General features: G+C 49.6%; 10 protein-coding genes across 10 annotated transcripts; 3 read left to right on the top strand and 7 right to left on the bottom strand.

Annotated features, from left to right (window-relative positions):
- Nucleotides 1-2,425: 2,425 nt before the first annotated feature.
- Nucleotides 2,426-2,744, bottom strand: VFPPC_12708 (hypothetical protein; the record flags this gene model as incomplete). Its single annotated transcript, XM_018290485.1, has 2 exons — nucleotides 2,426-2,535; nucleotides 2,612-2,744. The coding sequence occupies 2 exons, from the start codon at nucleotides 2,742-2,744 to the stop codon at nucleotides 2,426-2,428; spliced, it is 243 nt and encodes an 80-aa protein (XP_018148224.1).
- Nucleotides 2,745-5,027: 2,283 nt separating this feature from the next.
- VFPPC_00188 (hypothetical protein) lies at nucleotides 5,028-5,413 on the bottom strand (the record flags this gene model as incomplete). Its single annotated transcript, XM_018280265.1, has 2 exons — nucleotides 5,028-5,151; nucleotides 5,214-5,413. 2 exons carry the CDS (start codon nucleotides 5,411-5,413, stop codon nucleotides 5,028-5,030), a joined length of 324 nt encoding a protein of 107 aa, XP_018148223.1.
- Nucleotides 5,414-6,076: 663 nt separating this feature from the next.
- On the bottom strand, nucleotides 6,077-6,328 carry VFPPC_15071 (hypothetical protein; the record flags this gene model as incomplete). Its single annotated transcript, XM_018292824.1, has 1 exon — nucleotides 6,077-6,328. One exon carries the CDS (start codon nucleotides 6,326-6,328, stop codon nucleotides 6,077-6,079), a length of 252 nt encoding a protein of 83 aa, XP_018148222.1.
- A 1,115-nt stretch (nucleotides 6,329-7,443) lies between these two features.
- Nucleotides 7,444-7,617, bottom strand: VFPPC_15070 (hypothetical protein; the record flags this gene model as incomplete). The annotated part of the gene is made up of 1 exon (XM_018292823.1): nucleotides 7,444-7,617. The coding sequence occupies one exon, from the start codon at nucleotides 7,615-7,617 to the stop codon at nucleotides 7,444-7,446; it is 174 nt and encodes a 57-aa protein (XP_018148221.1).
- Nucleotides 7,618-8,746: 1,129 nt separating this feature from the next.
- VFPPC_00186 (hydroxyacyl dehydrogenase) lies at nucleotides 8,747-9,755 on the bottom strand (the record flags this gene model as incomplete). The annotated part of the gene is made up of 3 exons (XM_018280264.1): nucleotides 8,747-9,105; nucleotides 9,170-9,604; nucleotides 9,689-9,755. The coding sequence occupies 3 exons, from the start codon at nucleotides 9,753-9,755 to the stop codon at nucleotides 8,747-8,749; spliced, it is 861 nt and encodes a 286-aa protein (XP_018148220.1).
- A 963-nt stretch (nucleotides 9,756-10,718) lies between these two features.
- On the top strand, nucleotides 10,719-12,002 carry VFPPC_00185 (cation-transporting atpase 4 protein; the record flags this gene model as incomplete). Its single annotated transcript, XM_018280263.1, has 4 exons — nucleotides 10,719-10,868; nucleotides 10,930-11,034; nucleotides 11,089-11,471; nucleotides 11,567-12,002. The coding sequence occupies 4 exons, from the start codon at nucleotides 10,719-10,721 to the stop codon at nucleotides 12,000-12,002; spliced, it is 1,074 nt and encodes a 357-aa protein (XP_018148219.1).
- A 2,042-nt stretch (nucleotides 12,003-14,044) lies between these two features.
- Nucleotides 14,045-14,846, bottom strand: VFPPC_00183 (hypothetical protein; the record flags this gene model as incomplete). Its single annotated transcript, XM_018280261.1, has 3 exons — nucleotides 14,045-14,114; nucleotides 14,165-14,700; nucleotides 14,757-14,846. 3 exons carry the CDS (start codon nucleotides 14,844-14,846, stop codon nucleotides 14,045-14,047), a joined length of 696 nt encoding a protein of 231 aa, XP_018148217.1.
- Nucleotides 14,847-15,167: 321 nt separating this feature from the next.
- VFPPC_00182 (DNA polymerase epsilon subunit B) lies at nucleotides 15,168-17,542 on the top strand (the record flags this gene model as incomplete). Its single annotated transcript, XM_022428166.1, has 2 exons — nucleotides 15,168-15,826; nucleotides 15,910-17,542. The coding sequence occupies 2 exons, from the start codon at nucleotides 15,168-15,170 to the stop codon at nucleotides 17,540-17,542; spliced, it is 2,292 nt and encodes a 763-aa protein (XP_022284658.1).
- Nucleotides 17,543-17,670: 128 nt separating this feature from the next.
- VFPPC_00181 (60S ribosomal protein L19) lies at nucleotides 17,671-21,033 on the bottom strand (the record flags this gene model as incomplete). Its single annotated transcript, XM_018280259.1, has 3 exons — nucleotides 17,671-18,218; nucleotides 18,277-20,836; nucleotides 20,971-21,033. The coding sequence occupies 3 exons, from the start codon at nucleotides 21,031-21,033 to the stop codon at nucleotides 17,671-17,673; spliced, it is 3,171 nt and encodes a 1,056-aa protein (XP_018148215.1).
- A 1,272-nt stretch (nucleotides 21,034-22,305) lies between these two features.
- VFPPC_00179 (oxidoreductase) lies at nucleotides 22,306-23,206 on the top strand (the record flags this gene model as incomplete). Its single annotated transcript, XM_018280257.1, has 2 exons — nucleotides 22,306-22,459; nucleotides 22,509-23,206. The coding sequence occupies 2 exons, from the start codon at nucleotides 22,306-22,308 to the stop codon at nucleotides 23,204-23,206; spliced, it is 852 nt and encodes a 283-aa protein (XP_018148213.1).
- Nucleotides 23,207-23,932: the final 726 nt, after the last annotated feature.

Raw genomic sequence — 23,932 nt, 5'->3', positions numbered from 1 at the left:
GTTGATCCGCAGGAGTAGTCGGACGAGCCGGGACGGGTTGGCGAGGATGAGGAGAAATGTAGGATCAAGGTTGGACCAGGCAGGCGTTGGAGAGATGAAGCGGGAGAATGTGGTGGTGGTTGCGGTTGCGGTGGTTGCAGTCCGTCCAAGGTGTGGTGACTGGTGGTCTGGTGTGGTTGTGGTGTGGATGCTGGAGTGGATAGCAGTGGACATGGAGGGGTAAAATGGGCAAAATGGGCTGGACACAAACGCTGGACACATATGCTCGCGTGTAACCAGACGGGACATGGAGACTCAACTGGAGCAATTAATTTAATTGATTGTCAACGACACCAGCTAGACCCGATGCCCCGTTGGGCAGGACTCTCTTTGGTGCGGGCAGCAAGGTAAATGGCCACCAATGCATCCATAAATCCTGTGCTGAAAAATACGTCAGCTATCCTTGGGAATCCGATCAAGCTGAAATGCTCTGAGTGGCCAAAAGTCATCAGATGTTGGTCATATTGATATTTTTCTTGGTCCTGCGCTTCCGGATAACAGCCTCGAGCTCTTATCGCAACTTTACCAGAAAAGTGGGGAAACCGGACGGCGTCGTCGCCGATGTTCGCATTCGATCTGAACCAGGAGGAGTAGCTCCGTCTTGTCGCACCAGGCAGTTCTAAATATTGGTTCGTGCACTCTGGCATCTGAAAGCCGGATTCACGCCCACTCAACCTCAACGTCTCATCACCACTCGGAGTGATATGGACCGCTGCAGACTGGATAAACCCCTGCGGTTAACATCACCTACGTTCCAATGAAACTGGCATGTGCCTGCACTTTTATATTCCCGATAAAGCCGAACCCTAATTCCTCAGGCTCCGATGCGACAGTATATGACATGTCAACTGGGTTGATGCTGTGCAACGCACCATGCCGGAGCATTCTATCTCGTCAGAACCAACAGCCGGGCACGAGTTTCCAACCAACCACCATGTTTGCGTGACGCGTCACATGTCACCAAATTTGAAGCGGCTATATCCGTGGGTTCCCTCTGATTCGATGGCCAGGAGCCATGGTTACGTATTTGGAGATAGATAACTGCCAGTAGCTGTGACAGCAAGTTAGATTCGGTTGCTTTATCTAGAGCATCCCAGGCATCATGGTTGCTACATAGAGTGAACAGCTTGTCTTGCGCCGTGCCTTGATTTTCCCCGAAATTGCGCAGGAAACGTAGAGTTCACTCGCTGAGCCGCTCAGCACGTGCGAAGAAAAGTTGTCAAGGCTACCAACATTCAGAATTAAGGCTGCAGTCTTCAGAAATAGCCGACAAGATTCATCAGAGAACTGGATAGCCCTGTATGTCTATCAGTTCTTCAGTAACAGAACGTATCATCACTAGTCGAGCGATATTTGTGTCCCGCGCTTTCAAAGCAAGGAAACTTGAAGCTTTCAACCGGACTTTCCAGCTACAAGCGTCAGCCAACAGAACGCGTTGACGAAGTTTAGTAGCACTTATATTAGGGGACAATATGCAGCATTTCGGCAATCTAAGAGACACGTTGGCCATCCATGAGCACAATTTTCAGCTCCAATCCGACCTAGTGCTGTTTTCTAAATCTGTAAGGTTTCCACTCAGGTTTACAGATTCTCAGTGGCTCAGCATGTCCAGGATGCTTGGCATCATCAATGTGCGTGAGACTATTACTGCCACAACAGAAAGTAGAGTTGAACAATAGCAAGACCCTTTGGTCAATCCTAGCACGCCAATTGTATTAAGCAGGCAATGTATAGCGGACGGTGGCCCTGGAACTTGGCTTCCCGGCCGCTCGGCCATCACAAGATGTCCACCCAAAGATGACCGGAAGTGAATTCATCCAACCTGACAGGCGTCAGCTGGCAGCCTAGCAGCCATTGAGCTTTGACTTTCTGCATCGGTACCTAGGTATCACATGCGGCTACGCATCTTTAGCTACTACGATGGTAGATAAGCTGGTAATATACTATTAAATGACTGAGCAATATGGAGCCAAATAATATAGCATATAAGCTGGTTTGTCAGATGTGGTAAATTAAGTAAATTGTTAATAATTATTAAAGAGAGGCAAGAAGTAAAAGCATAAAGACCTAAGTCTACTATTCTGAGACAGGGCCTTAACCAAAGGACAAACCGTGATCCGCCTAGCATATGTGTAGTCTGCAATGGACGATAATGTAAAAAGGACCGACATCTGTCGAGCCTTTGTGCCTAATATCGCGTCTACAGCATATATAATAAACTTGATACGCTTATGTGCACTTCATTCTGCTATATCGGTTATCACGCCCCAGAGGCAAAGAGCAAACCATACCCTGATTTGGACCGTACATTGTGCCAAAGGCAGGGAGGCAGTTTTCATTTCTGCGATTGTGTTAAGCCGTGGAGGTACAGAATTCTCAGAGCAACCTACAGATAGAACGTGCAAGCATGGCCGCTTTCCTTCCAGAAAGACGAAACTCTGTCATTCCAATAATTGGCGGGCTTGCCGGGAGGAGGCTGGAGATTACCAAGATCAACTGTTCGCAAGGTTAGAAAGGACGATGTAGAGAGCAGACTTATTCCGTCCGTTGAGCTGGGATTAGAGAGTCTTACCACATGATCCCGCCGGGAAGTTATATTCCTTGTTGGCTCCGCTACCATTGGGGCCGTCGTAGAGACGGACTCTAATCGCAAGGGCGGACGTGGCCGCGAGAACGTTTGCGAGAATAGCAAGGTTGAAATGCATTTTGGAGTGTATTAGGCTTCGTGAGTGATTCTTAGAATAAGGAGTTATTGACTTTATTTTTGGGCCTCTAGACAAAAGGCGAGAGACAATAGGCACCGTTTATATACTCTCTTGAAGAACCGTAACAATTACACCGTCGCATACATTAGTAGATTCCGCTGATTAAACTTTTATCTATATGATCTGTTACATCTTTACAGAGCAAATAGCTAGTTCTATCTGACATGCCTTTACTGGTGGCGTTTAGCTCAAACCAAACTGTTTGCAAAGCTACTTGATCTGGTTGCAAAATACATACGCCGTCGAGCCGGCATAGTTATCTCGCCGTTGGGGGGAACTAGAAGACAACGGTAAAGGCGACAGACGACCCCTAGGCCGATTGACCGACGTGGCTCGCGACGATCCGAGTTGAGCGTATATTGGTTGAAAAGACCCCGATGCATATGTACGCCGCCACCAACTATGCGAGAGAAAGAGGCTGTTGTTATGCATTGCATAGTTTGTTTTCTCCCAACTGCCTATTGTCTGCCCTGAGGTAATATATGCGCATAAAACACCGACAACTGGACTTGAGGCACCACTGTTCTAGAGCCTGTTAAAGAAGTCACATGTGATATCTATAATTGTGCCAAGGTAGTACTGAGAATGTAGATCAAACGTGGCATATTCCGTGTGGTTTTTGTGCCTTTTGCTGGTCCATGTGGGCCGCATCGTATTAGCCAAGAGGCGTTAAGGGACTTCTTAAAGCGCATAGTATCTCGTTTCTTAACAGGAATATAGGGCTAAATGATACTTTGTATTTTCCTCCAAATGCCGCTAATTTATGCTTATATTCCGGAGTTAAATGCCAAAAACAGATTATGTATATGCAACTGTTGGCTTCTTGACGCTGACAGGAACCTATTCGCTCAAGCTTACACTAGTGGTACTTGTAATTGAAATATGGCACTTCCTAGTGCATGATGAGGGGCGAAATGCAACATAGACTTAACTTTACAATTGCTTCAGTTGGCTTGTGATATGTGATGGAACAGATAGCCATACCGCTTCCTAATGAGATGGTGATGTCTGTGCTTTCTACTTAGTGGTCTACCTGCCAGTCACACGACTCCTGGGCATTGTCAAGCACATAGCCAGCTGAAGGGCTCACTCGCCTAATTCGAAAGGCTATTTGTCTCAATCGATGTTGAGGTACGTCTATCGATGCTGGCTAACTCAAGCAGGTTATCAAAAGCTCAGTTTACCACATGAGCAGTCCTGATACCTTGTAGATTAAGACGGTAAGAATCTGCGTGTAGTTGGAGATATGACAACAACATAGCCATCAGCCCTACGAAAGTCAAGTCAAGTTGTGAACAAGGGCGGCACTGTCACACCAGACAATCCCACCGTTGTCGATCGAGATGGGCTGCATGTGGTCGCTTCGGGCTGCTCTGCGGACATCAATGTTGACTGGAGTCTCCAGACATTAGGTCATCCAGTTGGCTTTTCCCTCCCGGTTTCCCTCCGCACTCCGGATGGCGGACTCCTATAATCCTGCCTGATGGAGGTGTTACACGTCACACATGCTTGAAGTTTGAGACGCCGCCACTTTCTCATCTATCTCTGAGGAACACGATGTCTTGTGACTTGAAACTAAAAACAAAGATCATACCACAGTCTGGCTATAATGACGGAAAGTCCCGTTTTTATCTAATATATCTATATCTATACATTTATATAGATCTCTATATGTGTTTGTAAACTTGTGTAAATAGTCACCTAAGTTGTGGTGTGAGATCTCCGTTGTCGCTGAATTCATGTCGCTACCAGGACTAGTCAGAGCCCTATTCCGTCTAAAAGTAATCGTCACGAGAATGAGAGCGGCGGCGGCAAAATGGTAGGCCATTGTCCAATGCTTTCAGTTAGACGCAGCTCGAATAGACGAGCCAAGAGCCTTCATGTAGGGTTTCGATGCTGCATTTGATGCCATATAGATGATAGAGTTGTACTAGGGCAAGACTAGTTTAAAGAAGCGATTTATAGCTTCTTATACTTGCAAACTGTTCCTCACAGAGACCTTAAGCACTCTAGACACACGATACATTGAATACTTGATCAGAAACCAAGATTTGATAGTAGACTACTTTTACTACCGCTTACCCTTATTCCATGTTTGCAGGCCGAGAGCCCAAGTCAGTCTTGCTCGGCTAGCTTTTTAGTGAGAATCCCATATGAAGAGCTGTCAAACAAGCACGCACATTCCATAGCCTATTAATCCATCCTATGGCTATGCGAAGTCCACTATTTGGTAGATTTCGTCTCCGCATTAAACATTTCCTCCTTAATTTTATCCTTATTCGCCTTGGGGAAGGCAAAGTACGCATATGCAGCTCCAACGATAAGCGCCGTGCCCCCGATTGGAACCCTACGCCCAAACAATTTAGTGCACCTAATGCACTCCTATTAGCGAGAAAAACAGAGACTCACCAATTCTTACGAAGAGCTTCCACGGCAGGCGACTTGGAACGCGGGACTTCCTGGCCGCTCATGTCGTCTTCGTAAGTTTGCTGGCGCCGTGTTCCCGAGAAGCTTCGCGGGCCGGCGACCGCGGCTGGGAACTTGGTCGTCGATACAGCAAGACGCGCGTGATGGTGTAGAGGCCGGACTGAAATCCTGGAGATGACCATGGTGATGATCGTAGCTTGGCTGATTGATTGAACGTATGGGAGGATGTGTCTGGAAAGAGCAAAGACCTCGGAGGTAGTCGGAGTTGGTGGTTTAAATCAGTTAGCTGTGTCTGGGAACCGGTTTAACGGCTGGTTGATACCAGGAGCCACGCCAATTATTCTCCAATGACGTGGGCGGCAATACGGTGTTGGCTTGTGAAAGTATAGAGCTGGAATACGATGGCTTGAACTTTGGGGTTGTATGGCGTGGTCTGACCTGGGTGACACAACGTCGATGAAAGATGGCTTATTACGGGTGGGTGGTCATGTATCTCCACCAAACGAATTTCATCTGCGGTTATCTCATGTGTGATGTACGACAATCTAAATTATAAGTATGCTCATTCGGCAGATTCACCAGGCGATGGTCTGACTTGGCTAAAGGAACGCTCCGCTGATGCAGAGAGATGGTTTTGGTGTTTGCTATATCCGTTGGCAAAAGGTAAGCTGAAGTCCTAGCAATGCAGCATGATTGCTTCCTTCTACGAATCAAGCAGAGACGTTGATGCCACAGTGGTTTATCATAACTCCGATCGTTTAGTAGCGTATAGATTCACTATGTTATCCTCCGCAAAGCCTGATAAGCCACATGCTTTACTTGCAGATGTCCAAGTTGTCGGGGTTTTAAAGTCCGGTGTTTGTCTGGCAGTATTCACTTTGGAAAGTACGGGTGTCCAATAAAAACCTTCTCACAAAGTAAACACGGATCAAGTAGACAAGAGTCGATGGGAGGATGTTGCTCCAGCAAGTTGAGCCAAGCAACGTATCCATGTTTGCAGACCTTTTATACGCTTCATCAGCGGGCCGAGTCTGGAAGGCGGAGTTCGTTTCCACTTCCCTTTCCGTGTTTTCAGGTGTCATCACGGTAAATGTCATGATGAGGGGACAAGACGACACTGCCCATCAGTTGACGCATGTTGATAAGGTGAGTTTCTGTCAACGGATATAACAGTGCTCAGTAAAAGTGAGCTGGCTTGTGAAAGAATATGTAATCAAATTCTGGTGTCTTGTTAAAATTGCGTCTCCAAACTTGCGGCATGTTGCATGTCATTATCTCAAGCTTGTGGTCATTTATGCTGTCAAGCGTCCCAGGCAAATGCGGGCGTCCACGACTACCAGTGCATATAAAAACAAGCGTTTTACTTACTGGTCTTAACTGTGGAAGCGTGTTTGGTATGTGTCTTTCCGTGGGAGTTAAAGACGATCCTTGAATATTGTTGTCTAGGGAAGTAGGAGCTGCTAGTGGCTTTTGCGATACAACTCGATCAAGTCAAATAGATAGGAACGCTTAGTTTGCAAATTCTTAATAACTCAGTTGACTGAACTAATGGTATTTGTCTTAAAACTAATACAGTTAATCAAGCTTTATCAACTATTTGGTATTTATATGGTAAATAGTAAACCTTGAAGCTATATTATAACTTGTCGAAAGAGCCAGTTGAACCTTTGCGGCAGAACATTAAGCTATGAATCACACACTGCTCAGTAAATCTATTCAATTCATCTGAAAACCATCATGTCCCCCAGAAGCTTACATATCACAGCAGGGCTCACGATATCCAGCCCACAAACTTGCAGAGCCAAACCTAGGGAACTTACCGTATAAGTTCTCACCCAACATGCCATACCCTGCTGAACTCGGTGGCAGCACATCATAATACTAAGTATATGAACTAGTTTTAGGAAAGAAATTGCAATGCAACGTGCAATTTCAGTTTTCCACATTCGACAAGTACCCCTGAGATGCTCATGTTCAACTCGCCTAGCTAAGCCAAAGCGGTGTCAGGTCCAGGGCTTCGGGTAAACTTTACGAACCTGGTAGGCTTAATTCACCTATTAACCTTTGGGATCTGGCACTAATGCCCGTGGCATATACTCCTAATTATCATACAGGAGGCTGACAACTTTGAACTGACTTTGCCTCACTAAACATTCTAGTAGCCTAAATAATGCATAGAATTCGCTTGTTCCACAGAATCGTGTCAGGGACCCTATTCACGTCTTTCGGTAGACGGAGATTTCCATGTCTTCATCATGGCCGGCCAAATCAGCGAGTCAGGACCTGCATGCCGTGCGGCAATCCAATCAACTAACAAACTGAAGCAACACATGCCAGACATACAGCGCCATACTTTAAACGTCCAATATAAACTTGATAAGCACATGCATTTACAGACCTTAAACCCAGAACAACCTCATCTAATGCACCTCAAATTACCTCCCCTTTAGAACGCAACACCAACTCCCAACCCCAAGCCCCATCAAGAAAACGCCTCCGAAGAAAAGCTCCTCGGTCTCGGGATCCCGAGCTCCCAAGTCCCCTACATCCTTGCACCTTTATACCCCGCCTTGTTAATACCTTACCTGCAGAACCCTTGCAATGGGGTGATGTGCTGGCGAGTTTGCCGCGCTTGAAAACCAGACACGCCTAGTCCCGGTACCACGGTTCAGGATTCCTCACAAACCATTCTCAATTTGCGCCAACATCCCAATGCGGTGCAAAGCTGAGTCGTGGCCAATGAAACCTTAAAATTAACTGCTTTGCGTGAAGTTTTGACAGCTACGCTACAGTCAGGTTGGCGGCGTGATCGACATGCCAAATGTCTGCATTGCGGTGGCTTGCATTAGTGCTAGTATGGCTTACATTAGCAGCCACACCATTTGGTGGCCCCTGGTTGAAGGATTCCTATTTTTGAGCGATTTGAAGCTTTTCTTTGATTCGATTTTCTGCAAGTTTGAATTTACGTTGGAGAAGTCAAGGGTTAAGAACGGTATGGGTTGAGATACCGGGAGTTAAGGGTAGTTTCTGATTCGTGAACTGGTACGCCATGCAAATTAGTGATTGGTCTCGTTCATTATTTCCAAGTAAGTGTGGGACTGGATGAAGATCACATAACGACTTCGGGGGTTCGCCATTTCATGGCTGTTGCTAAGTTACGCGGCTGAAGCCGTCAGGGGCTCAGAATGAACTGCAGTTACACTATTATAAGCAAGTGGGGGCGAGATGGTAAATTGAGAGTTTGAAGATGCAACGTGCAGTGTTTTCATGAAGAATCGGTCGATCTCTTGTCTGAAGGTTAGTTGCGGCCCCTAAGTCAGTTTCACCAAACAAGGGCGGGAACTAAGAGACAAGGGCTCTAGTTGACGGCAAATGAATAAACGGACCCGGCAATGTGCCGTCTCACTGTCTGGAAGTATCTGAACGTCTCACATTATTCGTCCATAGTTACAACTCATAGGTGTAGTACGTGTATTCTCTAAGACATGCTCGAGTCACGGCTTCCACAGCATTGCTCAGCCCAGTGCCAATATACGCCTCAGAACCTCATCATCGCTAGGGTTGCCCTCCCCTTTGATCTTTTCATACGCCGGCCAGAGCACTGATTTTTCGATTTCCGAGTACTTGCCATCTGAGACATAAATCACGTTGGCATGCCTAGATGAGTCGGTCATCATAGACGCAACTGCCCGCGCAACAACAAGAGTGGATTGCGCCTCGTGAGCAGCCCCTTTCATGAGGTCGTCCATATGCGGGAGGACATTGGTCGTCGTCCACGACGGCATGAGAGTGTTGATGCGAATAGGTAGACCTGCCACTTCCAGAAGTCGTGCGTAACCTCTGCCGAACCCTAGAACGCCGTGCTTGGCGGTGGCTGCCAGGTTCCGTCAGCTTGAGTTACATTAATCCACGATGTAGTGCCTTTGATTTTGACTTACAGTAGTCGGGGGCTCGAAGCGGCTGTAGGCCGGTACTCGAACCCATGAGCACGATACTGCCACCTTCGGGCTGTTGTTTCAAATAATGGACGCCCAGAGAAGCCGTGTTGACCACCGACTTCAAGTTGACGTCCAAGACCTCAGCACTTGGTTCCTTTAACTCGCCGTTTGCGTCTGTCTCCAGCTCCAGGTAGTTTGCCCGAGGACCAATGCCAGCATTGGCAAAGACATGGTCAATACGGCCGTGTTGCTCCTTTGCCTTCTTGAACAGGTTGGCCAAGTCAGGCCAGCTAGTCACATTTGTTTGGACGTACTGCAAGCCTGGTGTCTCGGCAGACGCATTCGTGGCTGGCGGCTGGATATCACCACTGACAACCAAGGCTCCCAATGATAGCAGCAGCTTCACAGTTGCAAGACCGATGCCTGACGATCCGCCTTTCATCTAGCAAGTTAGCTGATACGAGTCAAACGGGAGCAACACGGGTTACCCCGCAGAGTAGAGTGGTTGGATGGAATTACCCGTCAGGACAACAACCTTGCCTTTGAGGCTGGCCAAGTCCTCGTCCTTGATGAGAAATTCAGACATGGCGCTGGGCTGGGACACGCTAACGGCAGATGAGGGATAAAAGAATACGACTCTGGAAAAGTCCTGGAAGGCAAGGAAGCAGAATAGGTGACGAAAATCCAAAGACAAAAAATGCTCAGAGTTGAAGAGGTCCCTGCCGTGGGGGCTGACCTTGTAGAGTATACATATGTTTTCGATCCAACTCCTCCCCCCTCCCATTCACTTTTGGCCTCGTGCCCATCATGTGTGTATGGTAAAGACAGCCTAAATAGCAGCTGAGACGTCCCACTCAGCCCGGGGGACTTGCATCCTTACTTCCGGCCGTTGACAGTTTTGGAGCAGTCTGTGGACCTGGAGGAACGGACTTGACAAGGAACGACGTGGGCCGACAGCAAGAAAAGAGGAGTTGCTTTGAAGGAAACTTGGCAAGGCGGCCAGCAGCTTTCTCTTTCTCCTCAGGGAATCTTGTCTTATGCCTGGTCAATTATACCCCAGATGCAGGGGACCCCTACCACCCCCGGTACATGGACGGGGTCGACTCCGGCAGAGTTTCTTCAACGGCTCTACAGCCACTTTCTTGTTTTTTTCGAACCTGTTTTTTAACCCAGTTGCCTGGGTCCAAGGGGGAGGCACGCCAGGGGCATGGATACTGGGACATTGAAGAAACCTGGGAAGTTGCTCCGACGGAGAACTGTTCTAAGTTGCCTCGCCGTTACACTAGACCCCCACTGCCGTTGTTTTTAACTTGGCAGTTTTTCTTGCCGCTCTCCACTGTGTTGTAGCTGCTTTTGTCTTTAATATATTCCTGTAACTCCCTCCCTTTCTTTTCTTTTCGCAAGTGGGTTCCTGTCCTGGTTTGTTGCCTTGATAGCTTCTTCTGTTTGGCCGATCTTTCTAGAGACTCTGGCGTAGAAGAGGACGCATTCACTCTTAACTTTACTTTCGTCAACATCTTTTCCCTCCGGTGGCTCACTTCAGGCAATTATGGGTCAAGTTGGGGGAGATGGCGTGGCTCTTTTCCATGCATCAATCGTGTTGCTGGCCCTCGCCTGGGTCACATACGGCGCCAGAGTAGGAGTGCGCATATGGAGAAAGGCACTAGGTTTGGATGATTTCCTCATGTTTATGGGCCTCGTACGTGCAAAACAACGTCTCATTCTTGATTACAACAACTAATAATCCTCTTATTACGTAGTTGCTATTCACAGTCACAGCTAGTCTGTGTATAGTCTGCTGCTTCTACGGATCTGGCCAACTTTCCGTCAACATCGCTCCTCTTGACAAAATGCACGGCATCAAGGTTCGACATGTCGCCCTTTTCGGATTGGAAGCGCGAAACTAACACGTACCTAAGCTCTTCTTCATCGCCGAGTTCTTCTACGCTTCCGCTGCTGTCCTTATTAAGTGTAGCATTGCGGTTACTCTGCTCCGAATTGCCGATTCTCGCCGCCGATATACGTGGACCATCTGGGGAATCATGATTGCCACTGCCATTTCCGCCATAGTATTCATGGTGGGCGTGGCCAATATCTGCCATCCCATCACTACGCTTTGGGGCGAAACGACTACCGGGTCCTGCAACCTCGTGCTGAATAGCAACGTTAGCTTCTTCTTCTCTGCCATCGAGATTGCCACGGACTTCTCTTTGGCAATCTTGCCAGCTATCTTGTTGTGGAACATTCAGATGAAGCCCAAGGTCAAGTTTTCTGTGGCTGTGATTCTCGGCCTAGCAGCATTGTAAGTATCACATAAAAGCATAAGCCGTTCCCCCATCTTGGCATCACCTACTTCACACTACAATATTGTACATGCGGCCATCTAACACCCTTCAGTGCAAGTTGTGCAACGATCGTCCGCCTCCGCTACCTAAGTCTCTACGCCGACCCTACAGAATTCATGTTCGGCACAGGCAAGATCGGTCTCTGGTCAATAATCGAAGAGGGCATCGGTATCGTTGCCGGCTCGCTTCCCGCCCTTCGACCGCTGCTCTCCCACCCCCTCATCAGCCGCTCCAACGATGCTTCCAAGGGCAGCGCCAGCCTGTCAGGCAGCAAGTTCAAGCAATCGAAGAGCAGACACAACGGGCTGCGTTCTCACGAGATGAATACCTTTCAGCAGCTGGGAGGTAAGGATGGGGAGGTAGATAGGGAAGGTGACGGGGACAGCCAGAAGCACATCCTGAAGGAGACGCAGGTTTCGGTGATACGGAATCAGCGAACTGATGATGCGTCGGACTGGGAAAGGAGACAGGTGCTAGGGTGGAAGTAGGGGATGGATGCTGTCTGTTGAGTTATGTAACAAAAGTGTCGTTGGTTTTGCATTCACGATAGGTACACGTATTTTGGGAAACTTTGTCAGCTGGAGTTTACTTTTGAGAAAATAGTGTAACATGCTAAGAAGGTCATAAAATTATCCTTCACATATCATGGCCCCCCCTTGGTGTTTTCTGAATACTCAAAGTTACAAACGAGCACGGGTTAGTGCGCCATTCCATGTCGTTTACAATGCTTCTAGCCTTCTGGTATTCGTATGCATGACAAATGTGCCGAGCGGTGCTTGAGAGTTGAGACCTTGGTGCCAGGCTTGAACGGTTTCTTGTTTCATCGGGAAGCCGAGAATTGTATTTGACAGGTTCATGGGCAATGTTCCTATTAGCTGAAGGGCAACCCCAGCCGCCGTACCAATTTACGGTAGGGTGAGATAAATGCACATGCAACCAGCATTGAATGCAGCCTGGGCCGCTCTAACAGATTGATGCAGATGCAGGCTGGGGGGTTGGCGCCTCCAGTCCTGCCAGGCTATTGACTATTTACGCGCCGCGCCGACTAAGGGTACTTTCTGCAGTTGACGAACGACTACAATCATCAAGCACTCATTCATGGTTTAGTTTATATTCGAACGTCAAGGCTGGTCGCGACGCAAACGAAAACCAACCATCAAGGCTAGAGTTCCGCGCATCCAACGAAGCCACCATGTCGCCCTTCGACACACCAGAGATACCCCACGCTCTAAGACTGCAATGGATGCATCAGACCGGCTTCGAGCTCGAGGAGCTTTCTGGCCTCTACAGCACGTTTAACAAGATTCACATTCGAATACTCAACATGGAGCTTTTTTGCCAGCTGGCGATCCCAGAAGGGAGAGCAGCGAAAACTACCGACGAGTTGCGTCTACGGGTCAAAAAACAGCATCGATGAACAACTGGAGTTGCTCTATTCTTTGATGAAGCGCATCTACTGCGACAGCTACGATCCGAGTAAAATTGTCTTACCGAAGGGCTCCTCGGCTTATGTACGGTCCGCCTGTGTATCAAGCAGCCTACAGGCCCTGACGGAGGCCTTGTGCAAAACAATTTACACTCCAGAAGAAGAGAAGAAGCCTAGCCCGAAATTGGACGGAGATGTCGATGATGATAATGATGGAGATGAGGAATCAGATTTTACGCCAGAAACGGAGTACTTGCCGACAGCATATGAGATCCTTGATGATTGCTCCGGTGATGAGTTGGTTGGTCTGGGGAAAGACAACAGAGTTGAGGAGCTGGGGCAATTATCCGTGCCCAGCTCTCCAGGAAGAATACCCCCGACCTCACCAACTTCAAATAGAAGCGTGGAACCTTCGGGCCAGATGGAGAAATGCGATTCCAATGATTCTACATGCAAAACATCACCCCTTGACGTTGCAGGTCGGACCGATCGTCCAGAAAACTCGCTGCTGTCTAGGAAAAGAAAGTGGTCTGACGAAGGTGAATGTGAGGGCCGCAACATATTAAAACAAAATCGTTCAAGATCAATCAGTTGACGCTGGCAGATATCAACCGTGGGGCAACGTATTGATAGGTTCCGTCGCGCCTTCTCACCAGATATCACTCCCACGTTGTACAAAACATGAATGCTAGCCATTCCAAAGGGAACAAATAAGCAACAGGGGCGGGTATCTTTTAAAGCGCCTGGATTATTAAAGTGACCTGCAGCCCTCGGGACTAGGCGTCAAGCAGTTTGTGATGCTCAGGTGATGGATTGTGCCTAGACACCTCCAACATCCCTCAAGAGAACATCCAGTTTTACAGAGGCACATACCTGCGGGATATGCCTGAGGAAATGACGGAGGCAAATTGGAGAACCATGGCGCCGGCAAGTCCTTATTTATGAGGCCAGAGTATCATCGAATGATCTGCTTGTACTTGAAGGTTTAAAGAGATTTTGAGATGGATATTCCACTAAATGTATAGTACACGTGATGATACACGTCCTCAGTGGGACAATTTACATCGCTCTCTTGTTGGTGTCCCAACGACCATGGACGCTATTTCACGACGCCGATTCCTCCTTTTTTAATCGCTCAATCAACTTACTCTGCAGAAATGGACTTAATCCCAAGCTACAATGCGTTAGCTAACAAAACTCGCCATTCAAAAGTGCAGTACTCACATTCCCTCTCTCGTAACCACTCTATACGTGCCGCTTGGTTGCACCTTTCCAATCACTTCCCCATGCCCATTCACCTCAACGCTGCCCAAGATATCCTCGGGCCAAGCTATTCTTCCAAAATCCGGCGGATTCCTGCGGTCACTCAGATGCACCCATCCACCCTTGCCGGCACCGCCCGCGCCACCTTGAGCACTTGCACCTCCTGCTCCAGAGCCACCAGCTCCCCCACCAGCGCCTTGCTTTCGTGATGACCCTTTCTTTGATCTTTGCGTGTTGAAGAATGCACCGCCAGAACCTAGGTTGAATCCGCCGGGACTGGCGAAAGCCTGGGCTTGACTGGTTACATCTTCGTCTTGGTGGCCATACTCGGCTACTACTTCGTTCAGAATGTCCAGAAATCGATGATTCTCCGTAAATGACTGTGGGGTTGGAGGGATAGCGGTCGAGATCCCAATTGCGAGCTTGGGAGATGGAGGCTTCGTGTCGAGATATGTGAGGATGTAGGATGCTGGCGATGCGGGATTGTCAAAGACTTTCTGTTGCCTTGTTAGAGCTTGAGCTTCCGTCAGGCTGAATGTGGTGGGAGTTGTACAATGTGTGGATTGTTTGGCAGCGTCGACACAGCTCGTCGCCATATGCTGGAGCTCAAGCTCCGGGGAGCAAAGCGCGTTGCTGCCAGCATGGTGAATGCTGTTGTTGAGGTTGATGTGCTGGAGCAACGATGCTGTCACAATCCAAAAATAAATGTAACTTCAAAGTGGAGTGACATCAGTTAATTGGAGCTAGTCCCAATGTGGAACCTCGCGACATCATCACCATTTCGACGCGTGAGTGAGACGCGCTGCCCCACCAAATCTGTAAATTGCTGGATAAAGATATCAGACTTCGGATTGATATTGATCTTGCGACACCAGACACCTCCAATCTCACCCAAACCTACTGGTCGCCGTGATCTTGGCTCAGGTTTCCAGTAAGGACACCAAATGCGTCAAAAGAAGCTACAATGGACAAAACTCCGGCTCCCATTTTTCGACGACAAAATGTCATTCCTTCATCATCTGCCATTCCATCATCGTCGCCAGCGTTCGGCACGCCTGTCCACCCATTGAGGCCCTTCAACGTCAACCCGCCGAAAGCAGCGATCCTGCCAATCATTCTGCCACCGGCTACCCTGCGACCACTTGCGTTCCGTACATTCACAAAAAGACACTCGTTAACCCTCACATCATCTGCCCTGCAAGCGCTTGCTTCCTTCATCGGACGACATTGTGGCTCAGGATGGCGCGAGGAGGGACTAGCCGAACGAGTGTTGGAGGAGGTTGCGAGAAGTTGGAAGAACAGAAATGGAGGTGTAATTGTTGAGGGGCCAAGTAAGGAGCTACAAGATATTCTGAAGACACTCGAGGGCAACATGAGCGGCGGAAAGATTGTCGGGCCAGGGAGAGGCTTACCCAGAGGAGACAGCATGTTGGAGGTGCAAGATGGTGACGCAGTCAACACGAGGCTTGGTATCAGACCGACTGGGCCCACGAGAGAAGACAGTAACGCTAGTTTCGGCATGTCTGGGTTGGGCGTCGAGGAGGATACCAAAGAGGAGGACGATACAAATGACCCGCGGGCTTGGTTGAATGTCATTAACGCATTTGACCAGCCGCGACTGGTGTATAACGTTGGCAAGAAGCATTTTGAAAGGCAAGCTCCCATAATTTTTAGCCTTTACACACATCAATACTAACCAGTGCTAGGGAGACGACGAAACCATCGTTACTACCCCCAGCATCTCACAAGACAACCGTGTTCCGAAATCGATATCAAGTCATTCACCAACGCCTCCTCCGTAGCGAAGCCTTCCAAACCTCGTCTGTTTCCTCTTCACGCAAACGAACACTCCAACGCTCCCTCTCAAACCAACAATCTCTCAAAATCACCCCCATCGCAAACATGCTCGGCCGCCATGGCAGCAACCACATGCTCCTCGGGCAATTGGTCATCCTGCCCACTGGAAATCTCGCCATTAGTGACCTCACCGGCACGATTGCCCTCGACCTCAGCCAAGCGATCGCAATCCCAGAAGACTCAGCTTGGTTTTGTCCCGGTATGGTTGTTCTAGTCGACGGCGTATACGAAGAAGAAGAAGAATCAGTAGGCAAAGGCCTCAGCGGCAGCAGTGGCGTAGGAGGTACATTAGGCGGCCGATTTCAAGGCTTTTTCATCGGACAGCCGCCTTGCGAGAAGCGCCAGGCAACACTGGGAATCAGTGGCCCGGAGGGCGGCCAAGACCACACTATTGGTGGTGGTTTCGGCTGGATCGATTTCCTGGGCGTCGGCAGTGAAAGAGCAGTTGGTGCGAAGATGCGTCGAATCGAACGACGTCTCATGCACCAACCTCTACAAGATACTCCTACTCCTCGCCGGGGACGAGCAATCATCCTAGGCGAGCTCAACCTCGACCAGCCGCGAGCTCTGCAGGCCATGCGCAAAATACTATCCCTCTACGCCGCCGAGCCAGAAGGTTCCGCCCCCCTGACGTTCGTCCTGACCGGCAACTTCACACAGCAAGCCGTCATGGCCCGCGGCGGTAGTGGCGGCAGCATCGAGTACAAGGAATACTTTGATGCTCTGGCGTCTGCCCTCTCCGACTTCCCCACGCTCCTCCAGTCCTCGACGTTTGTATTCGTGCCCGGCGACAACGACGGCTGGGTATCGTCATTCACGGCCGGGGCCTCCGTCCCACTTCCCAGGAAACCCGTCCCGGATATGTTCACCTCGCGCATACGCCGAGCATTTGCGACGGCCAACTCCGAAGCAGGTAGTCACGGAACCCAAGGATCCGCAGTATGGACCTCAAATCCCAGTCGTATGACGCTCTTCGGACCAAACCACGAACTGGTCCTCTTCCGAGATGATTTATCCGCCCGTCTGCGCAGAACATCCGTCACCCTGAAACGCAATACCACCGATCCTGAGAACGAGGAAAACGCACCTCCAGAGGAACAGCCAGAGGAGTCCCAAACGTCCGAGGCAATGGAACTAGATGCGGCACACGAAATCCCCGCCGTGACAGCAGCGCCCTCAATATCAGAGGATGTTCGCACGGCCCAGAAACTAGTCAAAACACTACTCGATCAGGGGTACCTCGCGCCTTTTAGGCAACCCATCCGTCCTGTTCACTGGGATTACTCCTCCTCGCTGCATTTATACCCACTTCCGACAGCCATGGCTTTGATAGACACGACCGCGCCTCCATTCTGCATCACATATGAAGGGTGTCACGTCATGAATCCGAGTAGTGTTTTGGTTCCTGGGCGAAAAGGCGTGGGTAGATGGATAGAATATGAAATAGGACGGCAAGGCAAGCTACGAGAATGTACGTTGTAATATAGACACGGCATATAAATAATGATGATGACATATAAAACCGGGTATTTATGACATGTACATACCAACTATCCATCCAGCGTGTATTTTCCAACCCCAAACTCCAAAGATTGAAATACCAAACATTTCTATTCCAACAGCAATTCATCTTCGCCCAAAACACCAAACAAGCCCTCAATCTCGAGCCTCACCTTCTTCAACTCCGCTGCCACCTGCGCCGTAACAAGTGTATACGCATACAGCAACGCATAGTCCTTCTCCTCGACCACCTCCATTGCCTTTTTCAGATTTCCATTCTCCCCATCGTCATCTTCCTGGCTGCGCATGTGATCTTTGCGGAACTGGTATATCTTGCCGAGCAGCTGGTCCTTTGTTGAGTCGATTGTGGGAATGGCGTCTGTAAGGGGGTACTCGAGCATGATGCACGAGGCTAGGACCTGCAATACGTGGCAGATGCGTTGACATAGACGGACGCGTTCGTCAGTAGTGGACACCAGCAGGGCGCGCTCGCCTGCTGATACTGTTTCGTGACGCTGTGTGAGTAGACGCATTGCGTAGAAGGAGTCGAGGATGTGCTTTGTGGAGTGCATTATTCGCGCGTATGCTGCGTCGGGGAACGGGCCGCGAAGTTCGAATTCGGATTTTGCCGAGTTGCGGAGGGTTTCCAGTTTGAAAGCTAAAATGTCAGTGGTCAGTATGGATGGGAGGGGAGATTGGGAAGAAAAAAAGCTTACCATATCGCTGGAGAGCAACTTGCTCCCCCTCCTTCATGTAATCGAGGGTGTTGTTGCTCGCGATGAGAATACCAAGCGGTCCTCGCTTCCAAATTAGCCCAAGCTGGAGGTACAGCACCGACAATCCTTCCTTGAACTTCTTGCGTCCGGATATGGGCCAGAGTAATCTGCAGATGACCATGCCCCATATGATGCCTAGCACGACGGCCACGACTCTGTGGTAGGTGATATTGAAGATGAGGGGGTTCTTGCCGCCTTCGTCGTCGTCGTCATCGTCAACGTCTTGCGATATACTATATGCGTAGAGAACGATGACATTGTACGCCAACAGGGCGATGCGGCCAAGCGGACCGTTTTTAATGATGAGAATCATGTAAAAGTTCCAGAGGGCCATGATCCATCCGAATAGCGCGAGGAGATATGCGTTTCCCTGACTGACGATCCATGATATACAGGCACAGGCAGCGCCCATGAGGGTTCCAATCAGACGAGAAGTGGACGTCGTGTTTGACGCGCCGGTCGTCATACCCACAACAATCATGTAAGACAGGAGGCCCCATTCTCCTCGCCAGTGCTGGTACATGGGTCTCGTAGCGGGTATAAATGCGAATTGCGCCCAGAGGACGGCGCCAATGCCGACCTTGATGCCGAATAGAATATCTTCTCGGGCTAGGAATCGCATCACGCCCAGCACCTTTTGGGACACGGTGCGCTGGAAAGAGCTTGCGCTGGGTGAGGCGTCCCAGTGGTAAGAGTCTCGCCGTTTTCTCATAGAATCCGGTATTCCCTTGGGCGTGGCTGACTTCCTCAACCCACGGACTGTATCCTTTCTCTTCTGGAGGAGAGATTCGCACTCCGGGTCAGCAGGCGGGCATGAGGCTGGCTGCGGTGTGCGCTTCCAGAATTTGAGCCACTCCCAGCTGCGGGTGTGCGTTTCGGTGATGTGCTGCAGTTCTTCGAGAACGTCTAGATACAGGTCCATTTCGTCTGCTACGGCCTGCAGACTGAAGGAGAAGTGGCCACACGCGGCGGCGACTTCTTCAATGTCGGCTTGAATTGCTTCTGAGCGCGAGCGGCCTAGCTCGATCGTCTTGTACAGTTCCTGCAGTGCGTTGCTTTTGGCGCGATTAAACAGGTGAAGTGCGTCTCGGAGGCTTTCTCGCAGGTGATCGTTGACTTTAACTTCGGTCACAGGGTCGTCTCCAAAGGGCGACTCTCGGAGCGTCTCGGACAGCGTGTAGGCCAGGGACTTGAGTGACGGTCCGAGCATTGTGATGAAGAGTGAAAATATGTCTGATGGAGTTTGGAACACGGACGATGTGATGAGGTTTGGCTCAGACTGAGCGAGTAATGTCAACCTCTGGTCCTCGTCGTCTTCCTCAATGACAGACAAGGAGTCACCCGCACCGTCTAGGAGCAAAGAAGCTGTGCGTCTGAATCTCGGTGACAAGGCCGACGCTCCAGGTGAGATGATGCCGGGTTCTTGTGACACCAGTGGTGCTTCATTTAGAAGATCGATTTGAGTGGATAGCGAGCTTCGCAAACCGCCAATTGCCTGATACACGGATTCAACAGCTTTAAAAAGACGCTTGTCCAGCTGGTAAATCTTTTCCCGACCCAAGAGGTAGTGCTCCAGTTTGGCCTCTCGTAAACTCTTGGACATTTCCATATAGGCTGAATCATAGCGACTTCTCACTTGCGCGTAATCTGGAGAATTGATCTCGTCGTCTGTCCCGTTTAGGAAGCCGCGGGTGATGAAGGACAGTCGATCGCTCATGCAAACTGACGCTGTGTTGACGGCTTCTCTCAAGACACGACGGGCAGATAGTCGCCAAACGAGCAGGTTTACAGCCACGGAGAATATGATGCCCACGACCAACATCTTGACCACTTGGACAATCTTGTCTCCAGAGAAGTAACCGTCCTGCACTGATTCTTCCTTGGTGATGACGGAAATAATGGCCATGGATGCCAGCGTGGTGGCCACATTGACAAGCGGCTGGTTCATCTTCTGTTTAACCCATCCAACGAATCCTAGTCCCCCGCCGACGAAAATGATGAGTACTACCGCATGTGCTGGGACAACAGAGCCGGTGCTCGTTCTTGAAGCAATCCCTGCCGCCATGGACAAGAGGCAAACAATCTCAGCGTACGCTACAGCTATTACGGCTATCCAAACAGCTTCTAGCATGGAGCCCATGGTACGCGCCGGATGGAAGTAGACCGTCAGAGTAGCAACAATGTGTTTGCCATCTCGATGGCCTAGAAAGTCGGACAGAAGCGGCCAAAAGGTAGCAGTGCTGCCAAGGAGGTACGCCAGCGTACACTTGAGCACCTGGTGGCCGTCGCGTGAGTTTAGCCATTGCCATACAGATTTGGACTTTTCCTTTGCGACCTGCGCTGACCAGCGAATCCTGTCGGTAGCCTGTCCCATTGATGATCGTCGCTCAAGCCGGCTACCGCTGCTTCCTGACAGTATGCTGCTGGATGTTCGGAGCGTAAACTGCCGTCTGGAGCGTTCGCCGGTGCTGGGAATGATGAATGTGCCATTGCGCATTTTCTATTCAGAGTTGATGGTTAGCAGGGAGATTCGTTTGGCTGCCTTGTTCGTCGCCCCATATCGTTGCTGCCCGTGATGGATGTTCAGGGAGCTCCAGGACCAGATCGCAAGGAATAACTGCCGGAAAAACGTACACTTCTCTTGGACGGTCGGCTAGGCGGCCATGCGCCAACCGAGGAGCTTCCGCCGGAGCTCATGGTGCTCGAAAATCACGTCGCGACGTAGCGTTGGGGTTGTTCGTCGCGTGGAATGGCCGGAGAGGCGTCGTCATGGTCTTGAGCTCCCGCGATGAAGGCCAAGCTTGTCGGTCTAGCTTGGCCCTTGGGTATGATGCTAAAAGAGTTGTTGTAGATGGACAGCAGAGAGCGAAATGGAATCTGAATGCGCGCGTCGTTATGGTAAGTCGACGAGGATGTAATGCGCCAAACGCAACTCTGTTCAGCTGAATGGTTGGGCAACAAGCGCATCTGCATCAAAGGGCTGATCAATGGCGGGAGGATCATAGAGCGACAGGGGTAGCTGTAGCTGGCACATGTAGCTCTCCACTGGGCTGAGTCCTGCCCGCAAGTAATATGAGGAGGAAAAGTGGTGACGGAGCCTTGAACCGGGCGCATGGAGTCGTTTCTGCTTCTGCTTCTGCTTCTGCTTCTGCTTCTGGTCTGCTCAAGCTGGATGTGGATGTGGAGACTCAACTTGGCATCATACTTGACATCAAATATTACATAACTACGGAGTACATACATTCGACATCAACAAATCAGTCAATATCAACAATCAACCCAGATCGGAACTTTTTTATGCTTAGGATAAGCAACAACCGTGCTCGTGCGACAGTTCTAAAAGCGTTCCCGCGTTTGGGAGAGCCCAGAAGTCGAAATGTTCGAGTTGCATCGCCCCCGTTAACATCTTGAAAGTATCATGAAACAAGGAGGTCTTCTCAGACGACCAACTCAAATCCTATCTAAATCTTGTTAACAAATCATTCTATTAAGTTTTCATATACCGCACGCAGTCTCGTTAATAGTACATTACATTTACAGTATACAAGCTCGGTGGACGTGCAGGTAGTGTCTGTCTCCTTAAGCAATAGAGATGATGTGTGCAGCAACCCACGTGGCTTCCACAGCCAGTTGACCGTATCCAACTCAACTCCAATCCCATCGAGCCATTCAAACCTGTCAATATGATACATAACAAATACTGATAAATCATCTCCATCCAAACCTCAGCATGACGTTCTCTTTCTCCCCACAGCTCTCGACAGCCATGGCTTACGACCCCATGACGTCAGGAACAGCACACTTCACGATGATATAAGCCCAGGTTCTTTTCCTCATTTAACGGTCTCGAATTCTTTCTTCTTCTAACATTCGCTTAGTTTCTTCAGCAGTCACCTTGTAGCTTTCCATACACTACCACACCGATTCCAAGGGTATTAGCCCATACAAAACACACGCGTCACAGCCAACATGCCCAACGTATCTGGTTTGCCAAGAGACGAGGCCGTGGGAAGCAAACGGTTCGCCGACTTCCACCTCAGCGGAAAAGTATTCATCGTCACAGGTGGTGCTCGGGGCCTAGGCCTTGCCGTAGCTGAAGCTCTGGTAGAAGCAGGAGGAAAAGGTCAACATCCTCCACGACACTTATAAAGCAATTGCTAACATTTTCTTAGTCTACTGCTTCGACATGGCTGAACAGCCAGACCATGAATGGGAAGAAGCTCAAAGTCGCGTCATTCCCGAATGGGGCGGATCCCTAACCTACTTGCAGCAGGATGTCCGCGACACCAAGCATCTCGAGGACCTCATTATGCAAATCGCCGATGACAACAAGCAACTCAACGGCATTATTGCCGCAGCAGGGATCGTCCAAAACACACCTGCGTTGGAGTACAAAATCGAGGACGTGACCAATATGCTTGCAACTAACTACACCGGCGTCTTCATGACCGCCCAAGCTGGCGCAAAAGCCATGATGAAGCATAAATGCCAGGGAAGCATCTGCTTAATAGCCAGCATGTCGGGTGTCGTGGCAAACAAGGGCATGCTGTCACCTGTTTACAATTCCTCCAAGGCTGCGCTTATTCAGTTGGCGCGGAACTTGGCCATGGAATGGAGCCCCATGCGGGACGACGGCAGCGGGGGGATCAGAGTGAATTGCTTGAGCCCTGGGCATATCGAAACGCCAATGGTGTTGGAGCTGTTTGAGAAGGATCCTGAGATGAAGAAGACGTGGACGAGTGAGAATATGTTGGGACGGTTGGCGTCGACTAGCGAGTTTAAAGGTGCGGCGTTGTTTTTGATAAGTGAGGCTAGTAGTTTTATGACGGGGAATAATCTTGTTGTTGATGGGGGTCATACAGCGTGGTAGACATAGATGGTTCTTAATGACCTTTACTATAGTTACGAGTTTACTTAGATCTGAACGAATTACAGCACTTGCAACGGCAAATGATGGTACCAAGTTGTATAGTGCTCTATTGTACCTATCTCTCTCTCGACATCTTTGGATCCCTAGCTTTCTCAGGCTTTCCAGTTGATTCACTTGCAACAACTTCCGGTTTCGCCAAAAATATAAAATAACAAGCCGCCAATCCTACGCCCGCCAGCCCCGTCATCAATAGTGTAGTACTGCCTTTTCGTCAGCATTTCCCTCATCCGTGTGAATCGCTACTCTTGTGGCAGGATTTCAACGCACTTGTTTTGAGCTTCGGACGGTTTCGCCGGTTGTGACGCCTTGCTCTGGCCTTGAACTTCGACGTATGTCCTTCTTGCTGGAAGACTGGCCCCAATAGGGACTCTTGGCCGGAGAGCAAGCGATGCCGCGCGTCTTGTGAGAATCATGGTTGTCAATGTGTGATATTTCGCATGTAATCTGAGGAAAACACGCCGTTTCCTACTCTGCGTGGGATTAAATAGGCAAGTATGTTCACGGGCAGTTATAAAAGTGTTGATGTAATTGACATCGTCAACGGTGTAAGTGGAACGATGGTGGAGACGAGTGTAGGTCAGTCTGACGTCGTCAATCTGGAAACGCTCCGATGTCCAATAACGCATTAGTGACAAGAATAAGCTCTTGTGGTTGCAACGGTGGAGT

The sequence above is a fragment of the Pochonia chlamydosporia genome, chromosome 1 (genome assembly GCF_001653235.2).
Source record: "Pochonia chlamydosporia 170 chromosome 1, whole genome shotgun sequence".
Taxonomy (NCBI): domain Eukaryota; kingdom Fungi; phylum Ascomycota; class Sordariomycetes; order Hypocreales; family Clavicipitaceae; genus Pochonia; species Pochonia chlamydosporia.
The sequence above is the reverse complement of the archived record's forward strand: the minus strand, read 5'-3'. Positions and strand labels throughout refer to the sequence as shown.